The sequence below is a fragment of the Temnothorax curvispinosus genome, unplaced genomic scaffold (genome assembly GCF_003070985.1).
Source record: "Temnothorax curvispinosus isolate PA1 unplaced genomic scaffold, ASM307098v1 QBEX01006321.1, whole genome shotgun sequence".
Taxonomy (NCBI): Eukaryota; Metazoa; Arthropoda; class Insecta; order Hymenoptera; family Formicidae; genus Temnothorax; species Temnothorax curvispinosus.
The window spans coordinates 1,343,212-1,359,770 of record NW_020216101.1 but is presented as its reverse complement, the minus strand read 5'-3'; the positions used below and the strand labels follow the sequence as shown (position 1 = coordinate 1,359,770).

The 16,559-nt window shown below is 35.7% G+C and overlaps 1 protein-coding gene across 1 annotated transcript in view; it reads left to right on the top strand.

Annotated features, from left to right (window-relative positions):
* The first annotated feature begins 257 nt into the window (after window positions 1-257).
* Window positions 258-16,559, top strand: part of LOC112455689 (RNA-binding protein with multiple splicing 2) — a 51,774-nt gene continuing 35,472 nt past the window's right edge. Inside the window, exons 1-4 of the mRNA XM_025017782.1 lie at window positions 258-332; window positions 5,327-5,380; window positions 10,866-10,928; window positions 13,499-13,640. Of these exons, the coding sequence (XP_024873550.1) occupies window positions 285-332; window positions 5,327-5,380; window positions 10,866-10,928; window positions 13,499-13,640 (307 nt within the window). The 5' untranslated portion in view covers window positions 258-284. The remainder of the gene's footprint in view (window positions 333-5,326; window positions 5,381-10,865; window positions 10,929-13,498; window positions 13,641-16,559) is intronic.

Sequence of the window (16,559 nt, the reverse complement as noted above, 5' to 3'; positions counted from 1 at the left end):
TCGACTCATCTGACAGGACGAGGGCAGGAGTCAAACCGAGAAAGTCGATTTCCCTGTCTCCGAGTCTCTGAATATACGCCTCCTCGCTCGTCTTCTCTCTCTCTCTCTCTCTCTCTCTCTCTTTCTCTCTCTTTCTCTCTCTGTTTGTTTGTCTTTGTCTCTGTCTCTGTATTTCTCGACTGCTGTTCTTTCCCTCTACACTAGCCAATTAGGTTAATTAACTCAATTATCGTTCTCTTTCTCTCCTGTTTCAGGTGCGCACCTTGTTCGTGAGCGGCTTGCCGATGGACACCAAGCCGAGGGAGCTCTATCTGCTTTTCAGAGCATACGAGGTGAATCTCTCTCAGAGAATTTCTCTCTATTCGCTTTATTTTATATATATAGATGTGCATTCGCGATGTTGAGATCAAAGGGATTGGGAGAGTTCAAGATTTGAGAAGTCAAATATTCCGACGGCAATGCGGGAGGACCTATATCGCGTTCGCGAATGTGAACGATGTGATATTGAAGGACCTAAAGTTCTGATAACATTAATATTCTATCATGGAACATAATCGAAAAACGAAAACGGAACAAGTTCAAAGATCTAAGAGCTTGCGGAATTGAAAGACATGGAATATGTTTAAATTATAAATTTCGGAATATTTACGTTTTTTTTTTTAAATTCGATGGCCCGAAATTTTAGGATTTGAATTCCTGAATGTTTTTAGAATGACATTAAAAATATAATTTTACTTTAATTTCGTAGCACAAATTCATATCTCTAAATATCCGTACGCAGAAATGTCGAAATATAAAAACAGACTGATACTCTGATCAAATTGATCTCACATCGCTGTAGTATATTTATTTATATTTTTTGGATGGTTTCACGTAATTTCTTTCTGTCATCGTTATCGCGTCAATATACCTTCGTTTTCCGCCTGACTCTTCGCCGCCACGTTTAACTCGTCGTTCAATAAGTTCAACTGTACGGTCTACGCGGTTCGCGCGGCGCGGTATCATGCAAAACGCAACATTATGACTGAAGCGTTCGAACTGTATTCACAAGGGGAATATTCCCCTTATGAATCATACTCGTCTACGCCGACCATCCGCAACGGGAGAGACGGTACTCCTCTATAACGTCATATTTGCCCGACTCGGGATCCTAGTTTAGTTTGTCTAGGGGGTTAATTATGTCGGTGCCAATTACGAGCTTGCATTTCAAGCTCCGACACCAGCGGAGACGAAAAATCGATAGCCATGGGATTTGATGCTCCTCGTACCTTGTAATTCATACGAAAACTCTCGTTATCTTTAGTTTTTGCATTCATATTTTGACTATTTAAAACGCAAGTTAATGTAAATAGATGAAATTTTACAAAACAATAGCAAATTGAGAAAATAGTTTTTTTTAATGAAAAAGAAATATATCTATTTTTTTAAGTTAACATAAGCAATAATATTTAATTACATTTCTAAATTAATGCTTTCTCTTTCAATACCAATGTGATTTAATTAACGACTAATCTGGAAAAATATATCAAAAACTATGCTCGTGAGAGTTAAATACGTTTCCTATATGTTCGGTACGAAATTCAATCGCGATTTAGATCGCTAGCGGCCGGAGTGAAGAGAAACCGCGGTTATTTGTTGCCGGGAAAGAAAGAGGACAAGTGGAAAAACAGCGAAATTGTTCTTGCTCCATTTGGAAGTCTCCCTCGAAAGTTAAATCCGGAAGGTTCTCTCGAGCGTGTCGTTATTCGATGACGAAAAAGGCGGCGGGGCGCGGCGCGGTGCGGCGCGACACGGCATTTTTTACTCCTTGCTTCGAGCCTTGTTTTGTATATTCATGAAATCGTTGTGAGCAGCTCGCTCAAAGGGATTAGGATTAGTCGCGTGGGTGTGCTGGGAATTACATTTCCGTCGGTACCGCGAGCGCCGTGAGCGAAGTATAGAGACATCTCTTTCGAAGAGCATCTCTTCTTTACGTAACACGGTCCCGGGGCACTTTAAATAATGATTTTACGCGACGAAATATAATACAGTAATTTTCTGATTGGTTTACGGTCTAATAGAAGAGAAAGGATACTCGATGAACTCAACTCATAGATCGCGTTTATGCAATCTTGAAAGGCATTATATCAAATTGGCGTTATCTTATTGTGAGTGTGCTATAATTATATACGATGATTTAATATATTAATAATGCTGCAAGATAATCGCAATAATGTAAAACACGAATTGAAAAGATTTAATGATATAGTTATTAACATATAAATGTGTATAGTAATGTGATGAAGTTCTTTGTCTGAATCGATTATGCAAATCGATTTCATTTAACATTATTGCGATTTAAATGAATTTTTGTTGATTTTCTGATTTTCTAAATTTCTCTATAATTTAAAAATACATTTTTAAACTGTAAATTTCAATTTTCTTTAATACTTTCTAAAATTATAAAATTTAATTATCTTTGTTAAAAGTTTCTATTAAATTTCTTTTTAAAACGGAATAAAAAATGAAATATATTGTTGCCTACGCGTATTCCAGAAATTGGTCGATGAATCAAATTGTTTACTCAAATACTCAATTGATACACACTATTCGCTTTCTATTATGACCCAGATAAAATTTTGGATGCGATACCTGATGCGTTATATATATATATATATACATATATATATGATGCAACAAGAAATAATAACTTGTATAAATATATGGTGCATAGGCATCATTTTATATGACCGTGATTCTTTTCATACATTTGTTTCTTTCGTATAATACAAATTAAATTTTTTATTTTGCAATCAAACAGTAGCTTATTTCAATGTACGACACTGTCAAATAAAAAATTGAAATTATTGTTACAATTGCCTCGAAGCATGTCGTATTGTTGAAGAGCTGAAAATCGGATCGATAGAAACTGCAATTGTCGCGAGCGTGGAAACAGGCGCGTTTTCCCGTACAATGTGCACCAACGGCGATGTAAGAGTGATATACATTGACGGTGATCATCTTACTCGTGCGAATTGCTGCGACTCCTCGTATCAAGAGAGAATGCGATTTCTTGGCATCGATACGACATAACTGGCGACAATAAACCTTGAGTGTCACCGCGCGTTATTTTCGCCCGCAAATCTCTTGGTGCACACGCGAAGAATCCCGTCGAGCGAATCCGGTTATTAATCGTCTTTAAGATATCGTAACGTACGTTATACGTTGCGCATAATCCGTGCGACCCGTTTTCCGTGGATTTACGACGAGTTTTCAGCGCGCCGGAAGAAGAGTCGGGCGGATCAGTTGCTCAACGACGTCTCGTACCATCGCGAAACTTTTGGAGAAGTGCAGGAACTATTTGCACACCGTATCGTGCGAGCACGACATATGCGAGCGATGGCGAAAACTCGATTATGCTCCCCCGAGAGGCCAGCCTTTTAATGACTGTGATATTTCATAGTTAAAGGGAGTTAATTAATAATGTGCGAGACCAAACTGAGCGCCAAGAATGTTGAAACGGATACTTTGCAAATGTCATGTAACTGATATATCTAAGACGATTTAAGACGCATACTTTTTGGATTGACAGAATGAAAATTTAATATTGAAATTGATAATCCCGTATGCATTAATCATGTTTATAATGCGAAAAATGATAGAAGAACGATTAATCAATCTAATATAATTTTTTGTTAGATGCAAATATCAATTTTGCCTTTCTGTAATTATTAGTTTTGGTGTGAAATTAAATTTTAGATTTTAGATTTAAGAAATATTATTTTAATTGATCTCAACAACTATGCAGCAATATTTCATGGTTAGGACAGACTGATTAATGATGCGAGATTAAGAAGCTCGCGAGTGCCAAGAATGTTGTAACAGATACTTGGGAAATCTCGCACATCGATGCGTCTAAAGTGAGACATTTAGGTAAAATTCAAATTTATTATTTCCTAATTTATTTAAATAATAATATGTACGTATCTGAATTGTTAATAATTTATATCAAGAGAGAATTAATTACAATCAATAGAATTAATTAAAGTATAATTAATCAAAGTTCTCAATGCATATTTTTATATATTCTTACGAAACTATTTATATAAGATTTTGTCATTAGATTTTTAATTTTAATTTTATTTTTATTATATATGTATTATTTTTAGATAATTACTCTAATTGCAACTACAGTTAATTGATATATTATCGATATTTATATAAATCTCGGAAAATGGTATGGAGGATTTTTGCGATGTGCTCGCGTATGCAAGTTTGAACTCGAAAAACGTGGCACATCGGATAAACGTTCCGAGACTTACCGCGCTCTCTAATTGCGGCTTCGTTAATTAGCACTTCCATCGCGATCGCGCAATTATTAACAGTTTGGTACTCTGGTAATGAACACTACTTACAGCGTTCGCATGTAACCGAGTGCTCATCTCGCGCGTTCTACTTGCGGCTCTATTATAAAAATTAAGGAAACGTTACCTGCGAGGATTTCTTTATCTTTAGCGGCAGCACGAAATAAGATTCTCGACAGCGCAATAACGAAGTGTTACACATTAAGCTCGCAGCAAATTAAAAACTCTTTTACACCGCTAATAATCGGCTTTTCTCATATCAGGAAACGGAATAGAGTTAGCAGTTAGATAATTCAAGCGATAACAGCTAAGAAAGTAACGGATATCTTCGCATTCGTGCTAGATAATTAATGTAGATATTTAATAAAATATATGAATGTCTTGTCTCACTTTTTACCCAGTGGTTTTTGCTATTCTGAATCGTCTCCATAAATCCTGTGGCTAAAAACCCGCGGCGAATGCATTTTGGCTAAGTCACGCAACCATTTATGTATGTTATGTGTGCACTATATTTTTAAAATAGTTTCTCAGAATAGAAACTATATTTTTATATTAGTCATTTAAAAGTGTTAGTTATATGTACTTTGTTATAAGTTTTCAAATATTTAATTGAACATTGTGATGTTTGTTTCTTATTTCAAAAAGTTACTTTAAAAAAAATTAAAGAATTTTTTCTAAATAGACTGTCCAAATTATTTTTACCAAATTTTTATAAACATGAAAGCAGTTGTTTTATATTTTACTATTTAGAAATTAAAAGCAGACTTGTATACATATATCTATTTTTCAATTTTTATTCCACACTATATACAAGCCATCACAGAACTATCAGAAATCTTTGTTTGTTTGTTTTTTCAAGCAAAATCTATAGATATATGTCAAATGCATAAAAAGTTAGTAAATTTTTGGTTTCACTATATCGGTAACAAACAATATTTTGATATGATAGAAGTTTTAATAACATAATATTTTTTCTGTTTCAGGGGTACGAGGGGTCGCTGTTAAAAGTCACGAGTAAAAATGGGAAAACAGCGTCGGTAAGTTGCCATCGCTTAATTGACGATTAGCCGGCGTTACGTTTTCAACATATCGCGTTTTTTAACACTGGTTCCGAAAAAAGCGCATCGGAGCTTTTAACACAGATAAATTTGCCCTAGATTCGCGCGCGAGGTAGCTCGATACCGTCGATATATACGTCGTTTCTTCACTGCACTTCAGAAGACGAAGAGATAAAATTGGATCCCAGGTTTTCTTGAGCACATTTCTAGAAAACGTACATTTCAAGAAAACTCCGAATCAATTACGCGGAGTATAGTGAAAAGAGTGAAAACTCTCTTTTTCTCTCCCTCTCTCTCTCTCTCTTTCTCTCTCCTTTTTCCCCTACATGACTATTCTCAAGGGGGAAAAAAAACGAATGGAAAAAGTTGGTTGGTCAAACCGTTTACGTGATTTTATGCATTTTCTGTTATACACACTTGTCGATTCTTTAGCGACGCATTTTTATTAAAAAACCTGTATAATACATTGAATTTCACATATTTTACATATTTGCATAAATTTTTCATCACTAACAATAAGTGAAATAACTTTATTCTGCAAGTTGTAAAAAAATATAATATTTTTTATCTCAAATATCTCTTTTTAAGGGTAACAGCTTGCAGAATTTTAAAGATATGTAAATTGCAAGTTAAATTATTTTCTTTCTGTATATAAAAGAATGAGGAGTGTTATGAGACGTCTTATTTCTCCATGTTACATAAACTTGAAACTCGCGAGTATTTCAGTTTCAAAATGAAAAATTGAAAACGGCAGCTGCTTATGCTAAAAGCTTTTTTTTTATTTATTCAAAGCGCACTCGTTGATTACGTGAGTCACGAAGCCTTAAAAATATCTAATCAGCCGACAGAGAGAAATACATCAAATTTCATCATGCGGCAATGCCATCGCGCGCTACTCAACCCAGTATAATCCCCCGAGATAACATTAATTTATGCGGCGACGCTAGAACAGCACACGCGAGAGCATACTGACGCTGTAAAGCCCTTAATCCATAAAGCATTTTAACATTTTTTATTCTGATATCTATTTTTTTTTATTCCGAAGTCTTTACCTGCATCTCGCGCGCGATAGATGTTACGGATTTCTAAAATAAAACTGCGACGATTGTATATTGACCGTTAAAGAATCTCATTTAACGTCGAGTAGCGGATGCTGAAAAAATTACAATGGATCTGGATATAATAAATATTTCTGACCTACTATTCTTTACAGTTAGAAATAACGTGAATTATGGAGCCTTGGGATATGACGACAAATCCCAATTTTGAATCCGTACTTATATAGTTTAGTCATATGCATTTAAAATTTATGAGTTGCAAGATAAGATGGGTTTTGAAATCTGTGAGTTCTCCGAGTTATAGATCCTTGGAGCTATCAATTTTAGACATTACAGATTTCTCGGTCAGTATAAAACTTCGGATTTGTTTACCTGTGAATTTATGAAATCTATCAATTTGATTTTATCTTTGGATGCATCTCAATTCCCGGTTCAGTACATTCTCGGATATATCAATCAATTTTCTTTGTTGTGTGAATTCTCGGACGTATAAAATTCAATACTCTAATCCAATGAGAATCCTTAAATTTATAGAAACTAAATATTAAAAACTCAAAATATTATCTCTTTATCGTAAGTAAATGAATTTTTTTTAGAGCTTTGTTTTTTATAAAATTTGCGAAGCGTTCAAGTAGCGAATCCTTGCTTCGTCTATCTTCGTAAATTCCATCTATGTTCGACATTGATTGTTAGGATAATCGTCGAATATGCCACGCGGAATAAAGTTAATAACATGTTTTCGTTCCTGCATGAGGTTTGACCTCGTTATAACCAGCGCGGAACGCAAGCGGCGGCTCATAATGGCCTCGGTGATGTAATTGGATATAATACGAGCAGAATGTGCGAATAAAACGGACGCGAGAGAGGCACAGCCGGAGAGGCACGGTTTCCGTGTGAACGGTGCTTAAACCTCCTTGGCCACTGGCACGGTTGGGTACGACTGACTGTGCGAATCGATAGCGGGTCGGACCAACCTTTCTGCCATTTGTTTCCTTCGGTCATCGTTGCGCCGGGGAACGGGAAAAGCAGTGGCCGACGAGCAACTTCTCAAAAATGGCGACGCGTTTGGAAAGATTTTCAAATGTTGTTAGAAAGCTTTTGTTGTCTCGCATTCTTCCGTTATCTAGTGCGATGTGCCATTGCGGAGTCCCGTACAAAGCCCTTTTGTGATCTCGGTGATGATGATTTATCTCCGCGTTGGAGTTGCCGTTGGAAATCTCCTACAAGCGAGAATTTATCTCCTCTTGATCCAATTGAGATTGCAGTTCTTTCGGTTTCTTTTACGGATTAAACTCGATTCGATTTTAGTTTAGTAAGATTAAATCGATCGTATAATATAATAGAGGGTTACAGTTTCCCGATATAAAAACTTCTCTCGCACCTGGCTATTGATTAACTCGAAAAAATTTCAGTTGTGAAGCATAGCTGTTAATTACTCTCCGAGCTCGGAGTTTATTTGATTTATAACAACCAAGTAAATAAAATTGCAACGTTTATTTGTTTTTTAAAGAAACCTTTTACCTCTTTCGTTATTATTACGTTGAGATTATTGGATAAATACGATAATATAATAATTCTCGATTGATGAAATTAATGTTTATTATTTCTTTACGGTTTTTTGCAACAATTTTATAATAAGTGTAACCATTATGTTTATCATTGAAAATTTATTTTGTTATATAAAAGAGAGATTAATCAAGAGAGTCTCAATTACTCTGCTGTATTTTGTTCTCGCGTAATGTTATATTTGAATATTTGTTGACTTTTCCCTACGAGAAAAATATTTTTTCAATAATTTGAAAAAATATTTTTCTCTTCTCGCAGAAAGCTACTTCGTAAAAGCAGAAGTGTATTAAATTTCGGGACACTCAAACCCGGCGATCTTCTGTACAAGTGTTAAAATTCGCGTTAAAAAAAATCCACGGCGTAGGCGTTATCATAATTCCCAGGCTCTTCGATTATACATGACCGCGTTGCACCCCTGTGCGAAGTGATTGCTTTACCTGCTTCTATCTGCGGTTACATGCATAATTGCATGCGCATTTACATGGCCATGGTGCATATGGGCGCGGGTTGTCACCGCGGCGGCACAAAGGACGCCGATGCGGCCGATGTCCGGAAGAAAAGCCGATAGGCGAGCGTCGCGCCGTCGCGGTTCGTGCATACCTATATCAGGCAGGAGCGCGGTGTGCAATAACAGCAACAAAAAAAAAGGGAAGAAGAAAAACAGGCAAAAGAAGGAAATCGATCGTCTCCGTGGCCGCTGCACGCATGACCATTAACCTACATCGCATCACGATGCACGTATCGATAAAAAACCGCTTGACGGCAAAACGACGATATTACATTTGGGTATTCCGTGTCCCCGATAAGAATTATTCCGCGAATTCGCGCGATGCACGCTAGGAAGCACGCGGCCCGCGGCCCGCGTGCGCCCGGCGTGACTATATCTGATATTCGGATCGAGATGGAAACGGATTAGTACTCGCCGCGGAAATAAAAACGAGCACGGATCACTGGTGCACGCCGCGTTCAGTTGCGAGAGCTGAATGCCCGTTTACATGCGCCCGGGTGAAAGTGCGGCACGTCCCGCGCTTTTTTCCGTTTGTACTTTTAACCGCGATTAGTTCAAGATCTACTGTTACCGCGAGTTTATTGGATCTGAATTTTTCATGGAACTATTTCATGCTTCTACGAATATTAATCTAGATGCAATTAGTGGACCAATTCGTTTCAACCAATCTAATTCGATAATTTCTCCTTTCCCCGTTTTATCTTGCGAAATATTTAAGAAATACTGGTGAAAAGTCGGTAAAAATTTATTGAGTTTGCAACTTATTATGTTATGATGTAGTATTAGAATCATTATTACAACAATTATATTGATTAGTAGGATATTGATTTTAGAAAAAATTACTGCGAAATATTTTACAAGCTTATAGCTAAATATCATTTGCATTCTAATTTTTCCTTTCTCAAGGCGCCTCTCGAGATTGCGCGCGCTCGATCGAGGGGGATCCAATTTTATTCTTTCGGATGCATGAATATTCGAGGGACGTGGCGCGGAAGTAAACGGCAGCGAGTAACGAATCCCCGCTTTAACGATCGGGGCATTTCTATCTCATCGCATCGATAGAATCGACACCTTCGATTGCAGCTGGTGCAATCACGCGATGCATTATGAAGCGCAGTAGTTTCGCCTTGACGGGCGATCGTTAGCGCGGATTGATCCGCGCGTTTTCCCGTCGCGACGCCCCATCATCCCCGTTGCTCCGTTAATTCCGTATAAACCGATGGAATCGATGCCGTCTACCGAATAAATTAGCGGATGCGCGCGCGCAGATAAAAGGGCGAGTGTATATTGAGAGATGCAACGTGCGATGTAAGCATCAGCAAGGGAAAAAGGGAGCGCGAAAATGTGTGTAGGTGACTCCGATAATCTTGGTCAGTAAAGTATTTCCTATAATAACTGCAATGCTATATCGATAGTAGAATATACGTACCTTTTTGTATTTATTGCATTTATTGTTATAAGATCGCAAATTAAATTGCCATGGATAAGTGAAATAATTTATCTTTCAATAATATAATTTATTTGCATATTAGTTACTAACAGCTTATATTTTGTAAGAGAGACGGATCATTGATTAAAAATGACATTGTTATTTTTACATTTCTTAAACATTAACAATAGTAGATTCAAAATTTTATTCGAATAAAGTTATATACTTGTTCTCTTATTTTTTAAGAAATGACCAAATGTTTTTTAATGTATTTGTGTAATTGTTTTTGGAAAGATTTCATATTATTAATTATATTAAATATCTATACAAGGATAATTCGTAATTAATAACAAATTAATTTCCTTGTTTAGATAAGACAAGAATTTGAACAAAAGAACATACAGTTTGCTTGAGGATTAAGTTTCACAGGAGAGTGCACATAGATAACACAAAACTTCTTTATACAATTTTAAGATTCCAACAGAATCTTATTTCGACGTATTTTACAATTTTATATCTCAAGTTATTCAATATTATTAACAAGTTAAAAAGTTGTTAAATGATATTTATCGATATCTTTCCACAAAGATTTTTATCTCAGAATTAAACGAGAAGTCTGTCTTTAATGTTTTATGCGATGATCGCGGATTACTTTGCACAGCGATTGTTTATCTCACTGTATACTTATTATGAACGACAAGCGCGTTCCCAAATGAGAACAATGATACAAATGGCAGAAACGCGTTGACGATTCTAAGCTCGTTCGCCGGCAAACTGATGTCGGCGATGAGGCGCTCGCGTAATGAATGCCCGTCAAGGGGGTGAGAGAGAGAGAGAGAGAGATGGTAATCGTGGATGCGACGAACGAAACGCTTCTTGTTGTATTCTTCTTTCTCATTTCAGCCGGTGGGATTCGTGACTTTTCACACAAGGGCAGGCGCGGAGGCGGCGAAGCAGGATCTGCAGGTAATAGCCCTTTTCTCGCAGGCGCCGCGAGGCAAGGGGGAAAAGTCGCGGAGAAGGTGGTAGACTCTCCCAAGGGTCTCAGGGTTGACGTGCGGTTGATCTAGTATACATACACAGTGACACTCACTCGTACAGATATGCTCGGCAGTATTTTTTTTTTTTCCTTTACGACTCCACCCTGCCTTAGATTCTCCAGCTGGCACGGGTTAATGCTACCTCTAGCTCTTACCTCCATTAGTTACTACATCCACGAAACCTCTCTATCTAACTACTCATTTCTCTCTACCGTAGCTTTTTCTCTCTATCTTTCTCTTTTTCTCTCATTGGGACCAAACGTAGTACTACCTTTTGTCTACCTGTATACGTACCAAGGCGTATTGTAATAACGCTGCACCGTGTGGCATTATCGATATATCTATATATATGGTGTTGTTTGCCTTCCGACAAGTATCATCCCGTTGCATATACATATATCTAAATATATTCGAAAAATTCGCCGACGCTGCGAAAGGAATTATTAAACTGTGGTGGAATATCCCAAGAAAAGAAGTAGACGATCTTATTTATGCATCAAATATCAAATGATTAAATGATAACTTTTAAATTAAAAAAAAGAATATTATAAATTTAGAATGTTATAATATTTGTAATATTTTGGACTTTAAATTTCTGGATCAAATTTTTGTCTCGTATTTTCTCTAGAGTTTTAAAATTTCTCACACTTTTACAGACAACATTGCATTTAACCATATCGAGCTAAGAAATAATTTTAATTTTCTTTTGTGCACGACAATTGTGAATACACGTATTGATCATTTAAAATATGAATATATTTATATGTAACGCGTACCTATATATATGTATCTGTAAATACATATATCTGCGGGGTGATCAACGTAACTGATTTAAAAACTTTTTCGTAACGTCACGCGACACACTTTGGTATACAGCTATATGTATAATTCGGGCGCGGAATAGCTTTACAGCTTTCGTTGCACGACAGCAATCAGATCGAGTTTTCTGGTTAAGTTGGTCACCCCGTATAGCTCTACCATACCGTTGCAACTGACCTCACGCAATCTGCAATGTTATATAACCCAAGTACGGCAACGGTATACTACTACGTACGTATTGTACGTACCGCGTAGAGAAACATCCTTTTGTCGGATGGACACGTTCGCTGGAAACACCCTAGAACTAACGAGTCCACCTTATGAATACACGAACAAGGAGAGAAACACACACACATACGTACATACATGAATACATGTCTACACGCCCTTGTGCTAATTTCCCTTCTACCTAGCGTAATCCCATGTTATTATTATACCTACATCACTTTCGTCGCTAGCCACCTGTGATTCGATCGGCCCTTTCGATTTGATTTCGCACGCGCAAAACATACGCCATAGTTTGAATACAGTTTCAACGCTCGGCGTAGCTTTCGAGTCTTCTGATATTTTTTTATTCTTTCAAAATTAGTGAGAAAATTAAAAAATTTATCGCGCAAATCTTAGATTCTTTTAAAAGGCAAAATATCTCTGTAATTATGTTTCTTAATAATTTATGGTAAAAGATGGTTGATGTAGAACGAAGATATCTGTGATGATGAAATTAATAATTTCTGTAAGTTAAGATACAATCTGTGTAAATTATTTTGAACATTCGTGTATAGATTTGTGGAACGTTGTCGGTATATATATTTATATATTTATACAAGGATTCAATAAGTAATTAAATATATAATTAGTATTTTACATTATTCTATTATGATTGTATTGAAAAAGTAATATTTAAATGTTCCTACAATTTTGCACTGTCAGTTTTTAAAATAAACTGAAACGAATTATTTTGACTAAATATCCGGATGACAACGATTTATGGAATATCGATTCTCTAACGTTAGTATTTTCGTAAACATCAATCTGACTTACTTTCGTGTTAAATTTACGGTACAAAATGAACAATGTCAGTGAAGTATATTGAAGGAAAATAACTCACTGCAAAATACGTGATCGATGTCATTAGAGTGGATAGCGTGATCTGTCTATATTTCTGTAGACATAATTATTGTGTTAATAAGAATAAAATTACAAGTATTTGCCTGAGAAATACCATTACATTTGTCGGAAAAAAAATACTTTTCGCATATGTTATATAAATGTATATTAATAAAATATAAAGATTTATACTACATAAAATGGCAAATATTTTTTATGCCATGAATATGTAAATTTTCATTAAAAAACAGATATATAATACACATAAAACTCTCTTTTATCTTTAAAAGATAATTTACAACTCTTTGCCTTTCAACCAAAGGATCAGTTTTAAGAAGTTGTTGTGAAAAGAAACACAATATGCCTAGAAAAAACATGCAAGATCCTTTAAAAGCGTAAATTTATTTTCTGATGGAAGATTAACCCAACACGCTAGTGACGAAAGTAGGGCTCTCCACTATCGCTCTCTTCTCTAATTTTTTTTTTCTTTCTCTCATCTTTGCCTTACTACACTACCACCATCCATCCACGTGTGCTCCCGATTTACTAATTTAGGGAATCTATTTGCAGCAGGGGGTTAGATTCGATCCTGATATGCCACAAACCATACGTTTGGAATTTGCAAAAAGTAACACAAAGGTTAGCAAACCCAAGCAACCAGCCGCTGCAGCAGCCACCTCGCACCCTGCTCTGATGCACCCTTTAACGGGACGTAAGTATGCACCGCCACTCGTTCACTTGCTGGATACGTCTCACTTACTATTTCTCACCCACTGCACCGACTACAAAGTGTCCCACTTCCTGTTGTCACTCGGCTGTTTTTTTTTTCAAAAGGATTTTTTTTACATACGTACGTACTCCCTCCCCCGCCCCCTTCACCAGCCACCGCAACGGGATCTGAGATCTCGTCGTCGAGAATCGTACGACAACTGATCGAAGTACGAAGGGGTTTCTCGCGGCAAACCTTCGCGATTAATATCATTTTGCAACGTAAGGTGTGTACACACGAATATATACAGGTAATGTACACGCGGTATGCGGTTACAATGGCGCTTACGTTGCGCAAATTATCGTGCTTATTACGGCGCAGATCGGCGATAACGATATCTGTGTCGAGTATAGATAATCTCCGATTTCCGTGGTGACTATACACTGCGAATCCGCAATCTGTCTAAAGTCAACGCGCTGTTATTTTCTCAAACAACATTAGACCGCGGTTCTTTGTTCTCATGATGTGTTACTCCAATTCAGATTTGTTTATTTATCTATCTATCTTCATTTATACTTATTTAAGTTTTAAATTCTTAAATCTCTCTCTCTAGTCTAGGTTTTTTACGTCTTGTATTTTATATAAATTTTATATTCATACACAGATATAAACATTAATTATTTCGTATTATTTTGTTTTACTATTTATCATATAGGTATTTATAACATATTTTATAAATGCATTTATTATATATATCTATATTGTAAAACGCGCATTTAATAAGCAAAATATTTTATTCTCATTTAAATCTCTCTTTGTTAAAAAATTCAGCCCATTCGAATAAAATTGATTTATTTTTAAAATTATTTAATTCGACTAAAATAAAATGAGCAATTCTTTTTAGATGTCAGATGCTTTTATTTTGGTCTGTACAAAATCAATTTTAATAAATAATATTTTAATTTTGTAAAAATATTTTTGTGCCTGCGTACTTTTATCGTTGTTGGATGGTTGTGTCTAATGCGTGTGGGCATGCGTTTTTTTTTAAGGTATCCTGGGTATAAATCATGTGCGCGTTATTGACATCAAAAGCTATAATATTAAGAACATTTGTAAGAAGTGCTAGTCATCCGTCCATGTGCATTGCGCGGTGCAGATGGGTGGAAAATATGAAGATAATTTATTATAATAACAAATGGCACAATTTATTTATTAAATATGAATTGGAATTATATAAATCTCTCATGCTCTCTTTATATTTTTAGGATATTTTATATGTAAAAAATATCTGAAATAATATAAAATAAAATTTATTCGGTAATAATTATTATTTGTAATTAAATATTATAAGCAAGTAAAATTCGTGGTCGAAGGATTAAAAATTGTGGGAAAAATTTACAAATTATAACTTATAGTTGACATAATTGATGCTACGTAATTGATTTACATGCGCACTTACGTGGGATTAATCCGAGCGATACTAAAACAGCTTAATGGCAAATGCAACGTGATCTTGCTAATGCAAGTGTGGAAAATATGTATATAGCTATTTTGTATAAAAATGTCATGGACAGAAAGAAAGGCGATCACGAATGGTCAAGTCAGGCGGTATACATATATATATCACGTATCGATCACAAGTAATGGAACGAGAGGGGCAGAATAAAGTTGAATAAATCTCGAAGGTCCGCACGTTTATACGGGCTACGTGCGCGTTTTGCGCACGCAATAAATATGTATTTGTGTCACATTGCGGAAACAGACTTGCCGGACGGACGTAAAGCGCATCAGTTTCCGAAGAAACAGTGACTGTGATAAATTTTGCTGTTGCGAGCGCTGTTTGATTTTTGTATAGAATATAAGATCGTCTTTATTTCCATAATATCCGAACGCATCATCCGCCTAGCGGTGATTTATTACCCGTGTCAGTGACGAATGAACTCGAGCTGCTGTTATAATGGTCTTTGTGATATAATAAGGTTGAGGGATTTTAGCATATTAGTAGATTGTTTTAAATATAAAATGAGACAATTATGTTTAGAAAATATTTCTAAGTCCTCATTGTGTCACTAACTTATCAATTATGCATTGATAAAATAATTTGTAACCTTTCTTAATTTTTCTCAAAATACTCTTTCCACGTTAAGTTGATTATTAAATCGTTTAAGTCTTAATGAAAGATTACAGAGAGAAATACATAAGTTATTTATATTGTTGTAGGGCCATTTGGATAATAATGTCTCTTGAGCAATTTTCTAACGTAGGGAATTTGGCAAATGTTTTGCGATGTAGGAAGGCGAATCGATTATTTAATTGTCTAAACATCAGTAGTACCAACGGTACTATCCTCCTCGACTGGAACCAGCCGTTAATGGCGTTCTTAATATCGCGTAAATAGACCACATCCAGCAGCGTCGGGAAATTTCGCGGAATAATTTCGTTTTAGGTGGTAGCAATTTCGTACGATGACCCAATTTCGCCGCGCCGCACGCCAAGCCACGTCAATAAGACATAATCGAACTGCTAAACGTAGCGTCGACGAGATTATCTTTATAGATACCGAAGAAATAAAATTATTGAAATAATTAATGAATTTGTGCCACGTTCAATAATTTTTAGTTTGCGACATTAAATTACGCATATTATTGATCATTTTTAATAGACAATTTTAGCAAATTACAAATTAAAATATGTTTGTTAATTTGTGAGATAATTATTTCAAATTTTGTAATTATCTGACATGTTATACATATAGTTATATGTATATATTTTACCATGGAACTGAGATTAGATTTTTTTTAAATGAATTAGATTTGATGAGAATTATAATTGTGAAGACGTTTAACATTAAAAATGAGGAAATATTGATCTTTGCTGGGTAGATACACGCCGCGATATATATATTTCTGAGAATATAATAAG